The following is a 7,500-nucleotide window of genomic DNA, read 5'->3' as shown; positions in this document are numbered from 1 at the left end:
CGCAGGGCATCCTGAACAGCGAAGATTCCTTGGCGGACTGACACGTTTTCTCGGGGCGTGACCTTGCCTGGGGTGCTACATGAGGGAGCAGAAGGCCAGGCCGTCTGTGAGGACCTCCTGCATCAGCACCTGCGTCTCCATGGGGAAGGCGCCGCCGTCGTTCATGGCGTCGTCGTAGTAGTAACTGTAGTAAAGACCCTGTGGGAGAGGGACGCGTTAGGGGGGGAGAGGGGGGCCTCGTGAGGCCGGGAGTTGTGGAACGTTTCAGGCGCTGAATGAGGATTTATGAATCAACAATACATATATGTATCTATTCATATGAATATTGATATATATATATATATATATATATATATATATATATATATATATATATATATATATATATATACATATGTACACACATAGACATGCATACATACACACACACACACACACACACACACACACATATATATATATATATATATATATATATATATATATATATGTATATGTATGTATACATATACATATATACATATATATATAAATGTGTGTGTGTGTGTGTGTGTATTGTGAGAGAGACATAATACATGAAGCTAAAGAAAAATGAAAGAATTTACTGTAATGTAACTAAAAACAGTCTGTTTCCAAATTTCTCATAAGCCTGGTCAGCTCCTAATGTTTTTCATGCACCTCAAACGTTAGTTCATAATATAGTGCATTTTCACCGTCTTTTTAACCACTAACCTTCGCAAAAGCATGAAATTCTCTAATTCTAGTATCCCCTCCATTGTTGTTTTTAGATTAACATGTGTATGCTATGATCATCAAAATCATAGGGCGCTTGTCATTGTCTTTTAGTACAGGCAATTAACATTATATTCGAAAAGTTATGGATATTGTTTTATCAAATGCTGTCAGTTACTGGGTATTCAATCTATATTGTCATATTTTGTCTTTGCAATTGCGTTGCATGATATGCATGTTGCAACTGTTACCTTATCAATTATCTGTGAATGGCTTATTGCGGCTATTAAGGTCCAGGAAAGTCACTGGTAGATTCACCCCTCAATAGTGGCCAATGGAAACAGGACAATGGGAACTAATGCTTAGAGACAATTCTTTTTTCAAGTTAGAAACGAAGGAAGAATATCAGCGATTAAACATTTATTTGTGGATGTATTCCTTGCTGACTAAGTATTAAGATTACAGTCAAAGGTTAGTCTGTTTGTCTGTCTGTCTCTCTCTCCCTCGCCATCTAATCTATTGATTACACAGTGGCCAGTACCTTTAAAGATTATATGAAATTTGATATTGTGTGCTGTCAGCCTCAACTATACATTTCATATTCTTGATTTTGTTTCGGCTTTATTGCCTCTTTGTTTAGAGATTTAGAGGAAATTTCCGTCCGTATCTACACTGATGTGGTCAGAGTATCTGCGTCTCAGAGTCAAATGGTCTGTGAGTTTCGCCTTGGATGACCGTCTATGCTGTACTAATTTATATACAGTAAACCATTGTGTAATTTCCCCCAAGAACAGATGAGGCTTCGCGACGAAGACACCGGCGCAGCTCTCACCTGACACTTAGCACAGCCACAGTACTGGGCGAGCTGCAGCTCCCTCAGCCGTTGTCGCTCCAAGTCCCTCTCGAGCTGGGCCTCCCGCTCGGCCTCGCGTTGAGCCTGGCGCTGGGCCTCGAGCTGGGCTTCTCGCTGAGCCTCGAGGACAGCTGCCTGCTCCTCGAGGACGCGGGATGTGCGAGAAGAGAGAGTTGCCACCGACAGCATGGCGACCGAGGAGTAATCTGTGGAATAATGTACTGGCTGAGAAGTGTGGAAGTGTATTTACTTGGCAATGCTTGCTAAGCGGATGCGACGTAGTTATTTAGAAATCTTTTAACTTTCTGATACTACGTCTTACTTTTCTGATAGTCCGGGGATTTATTCGTCTATATCATAACTAAGATTTTGAAAATACGTAGCAAAGTTTTATGGAAAGGATAATAGACATAGAAAGATGATGCATTCGTGTGAGTACTTGATTTCACATTTGCGTTTCTGATAATTCGTTCGGAGCAAATACCAAAGCATTTAGAGCAAAGGCGTAGCTAGGACTTTAGACAGAAGGTGGTTAGGCTCCCAGAGCTTTCAGAGAAAGGGGCCGACCTCTCCCTCTCACGCTTCGCAAGACCGAAGTGTTTGCATTTGTCATTCACCAGTGATTAACATACGGTAGTCAGTTGCCGAACTTTTTATACTTATAATTCCCGACTCTTCAGGGGCGCTCTCCTAGCAACTCGATATAATCTAAATCTAAAACAGAACAAAAAAATCAGCACATCTCCCCTGGTGGCACACGCTGGCAAAACATTCATCAAATCCGAACATCGAGAAACCAAACACGCATCGCCTATGTTGAGGACGCCAAAGGGGGACGTTTGATCCCAACTGAACGGCGTCTCAGGTACTTTCTATTCTTATTGTTGAAGAGGAAAGTTTGCCTCGGGTTCACGTGTCAATATTCCACCAAGTGTGATCGAGGCCGAGATCTCGAGTGATGAAATATATATATATATATGAAATATATATATTTTTTTGACATATATTAAAATTTCTCAATTTATTCTAATCAATATTTGTAGCATTGTCATATTAGTGTTTTTCATATACCAATTTTATTTAAATGTAGGCCTATTCTTACTGCATTTTCTGTACTGTTAAAGTTTTGTGGGCAGCGTAACCTAATGGTCTTTAGGGCTCGTGGGCGTGGGAATGGATTCATTCCTGTGTTGAGTATGGGCCAAATTTGAATGGAAATATTTGTAAATCTTAATATTTTATTGAATAACCAAAAAATGAACAAATGGCATATTCTGTAAATCTTAGTAATGTGCCTAATAATTAAAATAAGCAATATTCTCAAATAATTCAATTCATATCTAAGGTTAATCCTATATACCCTCCCTTTTCCTAGTAATTATGAATCAACGACATTTAAATAAACAATAAAAATATATGTGAATCAGAATCGAGCCCCTCACACCCAGTCTAACCTTGTTCTTTCCGTGATTTTACCAAGGCCAAAAGCCGATCATCTTCCGTTTCATCTTTATAATTTCCTCTCTTACACTCCGCTCTAATAACTAATTCCATTCTCTATCTATTCACTGACACCCCCGGAACTGCCACCTGCGACTACTTCCGTTACTGTATCGACAGACCAATGAATATAATGAAATAACCAACATTATTTTCTCTTGGAAATAAGGCATTATGGCGTGTTCTTCTCGCCACATGCTCCACCATTTCTCTCTGTTCCATGGAGGAAGGCCAGGACTCGTCTGACGAGAAATCGTTAAAGTAACAAATTGATTTCCTCAAAATGAATTATTAACATCTAAACAAACAAACCATTTACAAATGAGTATTACAAGTTACTCTATTTGTTATAACACTAAATTTTGCTATATTGATATGCCTTTAGATTTGTAAAAATATGTAAACAAATGTTTCAATGATGAATATGTATCTTTGAAGTCAGAACCATCGCATCTTTTTAAATGTCGAATAAATAATGATCTCGACACACACACACACACACACACACAAATATATAAGTATATATATGTATATATATATATATATATATATATATATATATATATATATATATATATATATATATATATATATATATATATATACATATACATATATATACATACATACATATATATATATATATATATATATATATATATATATATATATATATATATATATATATATATATATATATATATATATATATATATATAATATATGTGTGTGTGTTTGCATATAGCAAGAGGTAATAACTAATAACGTATAATACACAGCCATCTCAATATTTTTGTTCAAGGAATTACTTGTCCAATTCGAGGCATACAAAAGTAATTATTCCGATTAGATGCCTTGATAAATTCATCTTATGTTCTAATTATATATATATTCGTAATCAAGTTTTTAGATGAAGGAAATCGATTCGCCAGTTTAGTGTTTATTAAAATGGAAACAAACTACATACAAGGAAAACCCGCATCAGGAGAAAACAAACCTAAACATGTCTAAATGTAGTAAATCAACAACACAAAATTCATAAAAGTACCACTTAAAAATTCCATACCTGGTGACGTAATACTGGGGGTGGTGATGGTGTGTGTTGGGGTGGGCGCGGGTGGGGGCTGCGGCTCACGACGTGTTCCAGACACGTTTACTGTAGCCATACTGTTAGCTAATGCCTCCTCATAGCTTGGGGGCAGCTGGTAGTAGGCCTGGAAGAAAAGGATTTGATTATAATGGCGGTTGAAAAGCGCTTTTTTTTGTGAATATATACACATATATATATATATATATATATATATATATATATATATATATATATATATATATATATATATATATATATATATATATATATATATATATATATATATATATATATTTATATTAGTCTACCATTTCTTTATGATTTGATTTATTATTATTTGATTATTAGTAGGCCTGGAAGGGAATATAAGGTACCGGGCACCAAAATGGTGCAGGCCTTAGCAAAGCTATTCTTTTGTACCTTTCCTGGTGACGAAATTTGCTGAAATCTTATATGGGTATTAGGTTCTTGAGACTATGATCCAAAACAGTCTGGTAAGAACGGAAAGACAAAGAAAGAAATATCTTGCAATTACAAAATTTCCGTATACCTTTCAATGTTTGATTTTGCTATCAAAGCGGAATATAAAATCGAAGATAACTACACACATCACAAGAAAAATATTCTGAAAAGTAAATTTGGTTTGATGCCACAGAATGACCTGTTGTGCCTGGAATGGTGCAACAAACAAGCCCATTTCACCTTCAATCCCACCAATGCAACAGACAAATCTATCTCAACTGGTTTTACGCAACAGACTAGGCAACTGGACCGGGTCTTCTGCAACAAACTAACAAATTACACCTGTCACCTAGACTGGTACAACGAGCAAGCCTATTCTTCTGATTTTGTGCAACCAGATCATTCTGTTCACTAACCCTTTCACCTAGACCTTTGCAGCAAACGAAGTTATTTCACCTTGTATTGCGCAACAGACCAACCTGCCCCTAAACGACAGCCTACCCTACCTCACTTGCTTAGGCCTATTTAAACATACTTTACTTACTATTCGACCTGCCTTACCTGATCGTGTACGACCTGCCTAAACCAACCTAAACCTGCCTTCCTGGTTCTTCTGCAAGGTGCTTAAATCTATCTTAATCTGCGTTCTCTGGCCTGAACCTTAACCTACCTTCACCTTTGATTCTATACGGCCTGCCTGGTCCTACATCAACCTTAACCTACCTAAATCTACCTAACCTTAACCTACCTAAACCTCCCTTAGCCTACCTAAAACTCCTTTAACCTATATAAACCTTCCTTAACCTACATAAACCTTTAAACCTATATAAACCTCGACCTTTACCCACTTAAAATTCCCTTAACCTACCTAAACCTTAACCTATCTACCCCCCCCCCATCCCACCTAAACTTCCCTTAAACTACCTAAACCTCACTCTACCTTCCTTAACCTTAACCTCCCTAAACCCTAGCCTACCTAGACCTCCTTAAACCTTACCCTGACCTCCCTTACCTGATCTTGTGCGACCTTATATGGCGGCGGCGGGGTCACGACCTGCGATGCCCTCGATGCCCCGGCGGAGCCCTCGCTCTCCGCTCGCCTGACGGGGGCGCTGCTGCCACGCCCTCGAGTTGCCTCACGCCCGCCCTCGCGCCCTTGGCTCCATACCCACGAGTAGGGAGGGGGGTCTGTCGGTGAAAGGGGGGGGGGGATCAGGTGTTTGTTATATGTATATTTTTATGTTCATTTATCTATTTATTTTCTTTTTAATTTTAATCATCATTATTTTTTCTGAATTCAAAGTTTGATAATGAGGTCATCACCATCATTATTGTCAGAATTTATCAATTGATTGCAATTCATTTCCTCACCAAAGCTAAGGTACATATAACAAAGAAGCTCCTTTTCCACTAAGCCTATTGAGCCTTAAAATGAAATGGACTTTTTTCCCAATGGGAAAGATGTCAATGGTAAAGAACTCCTAGTTATTATACATTAAAGAGGGACATTTTGGTTCAACTCCTGGTCAATATAGCAATATTGAGTAAATTAAGCAAATAATTATGTATCTAGCTATATCTGATATCTCACGGTGCTCTCTCATTGGCTAAACATAATGACATCATTAGCTCCGCCGCTTTGTTGGCGTCAACAATTAATGAGATGTTTTACCATAAATGTTATTTCATGTAATATCTTTGAAAATGGTTCTGTAACATCAGTGGTAAAAGGCGATCGAAAACGGAACCAAGAAAAATAGAGTAAGATATTGAATATTTGGAATGATTAAAGGTGATGAGGCTTAGGTCAGAAGTTGCCAGCTAGGATTAACACCAAGATGGAGTGGTCATACCTGTGTAAATATACCTTGATTAAAGCAAATAAGTGTTTAAATTGATATGTATAATTTCATGTACTAATCAAGCTCTTGAAAGGGGGTGTACGTGTATGTGTGTGGTGTTCGCATGCATGTCAGTATGTGTACATTTTCGTTCTCTTGCAAACACATCCTTACATACCAGCTGCCAGCATACCACAAATAAAACACACACACAAACAAACAACACACACACAAACAAACAAACACACGAATAAACTCAAAACAACATACAAAACACGCAAGCCAACATAATCATAAGTCCCATCATATCCATTAAAAATATCAGAGCACTGGAGACCCGACCATGTTTCCCGTTTTCTTCGAGCGCAACCGGGCGTGAAAGAGAATGTACTGTATATTACACGCTTCGGAAAATCTTGTACAAGAAGCCGCGTCGATTTGTACAAGTTGGTTTGTACAATAAGATAGCCGTTCTTGGACAAGCTTTTGTGAAGGTTTATTGCCTGGAAGAAAATATTGGTTCTTTGAGAGAGAGAGAGAGAGAGAGAGAGAGAGAGAGAGAGAGAGAGAGAGAGAGAGAGAGAGAGAGACAGACAGACAGACAGACAGACAGACAGACAGACAGACAGAGCCAGAGACAGAGACAGAGGCAGAGACAGAGACAGAGACAGAGACAGAGACAAAGAGACAGAGACAGAGACAGACAGAGAGAGAGAGAGTGAGAGAGAGAGAGAGAGAGAGAGAGAGAGAGAGAGAGAGAGAGAGAGAGAGAGAGAGAGAAACACTTATTTTTTCTGATTTTCATTATAGTTGATTTGCATGAACGTATTATTAAGGATTGAAGATATATTTTACGGTTGGTTATGTCTTTGGTAACTGACAATTGGGGATAATTTGAAGGCCAAAGATGCTATTCGGACAGTCATTATTAACTCTCAGGTGTCTCTGCGTCTTAATAGTTTGTGTATGACGGTATTATTGCTGCTATTATCATTATTGTTATATATTTTATTATTATTAAT

General features: G+C 37.9%; 1 protein-coding gene across 1 annotated transcript in view; it reads right to left on the bottom strand.

Annotated features, from left to right (window-relative positions):
• Nucleotides 1-7,500, bottom strand: part of LOC113819141 (sericin-2) — a 211,657-nt gene that overhangs the window by 1,683 nt on the left and 202,474 nt on the right. Inside the window, exons 4-7 of the mRNA XM_070145555.1 lie at nt 5,650-5,825; nt 4,152-4,299; nt 1,565-1,791; nt 1-198 (exon numbers count right to left, since the gene is read on the bottom strand). The exon at nt 1-198 is cut by the window's left edge and continues 1,683 nt beyond it. Of these exons, the coding sequence (XP_070001656.1) occupies nt 76-198; nt 1,565-1,791; nt 4,152-4,299; nt 5,650-5,825 (674 nt within the window). The 3' untranslated portion in view covers nt 1-75. The remainder of the gene's footprint in view (nt 199-1,564; nt 1,792-4,151; nt 4,300-5,649; nt 5,826-7,500) is intronic.

Source organism: Penaeus vannamei, chromosome 34 (genome assembly GCF_042767895.1).
Source record: "Penaeus vannamei isolate JL-2024 chromosome 34, ASM4276789v1, whole genome shotgun sequence".
Classification (NCBI taxonomy): domain Eukaryota; kingdom Metazoa; phylum Arthropoda; class Malacostraca; order Decapoda; family Penaeidae; genus Penaeus; species Penaeus vannamei.
The sequence above is the reverse complement of the archived record's forward strand: the minus strand, read 5'-3'. Positions and strand labels throughout refer to the sequence as shown.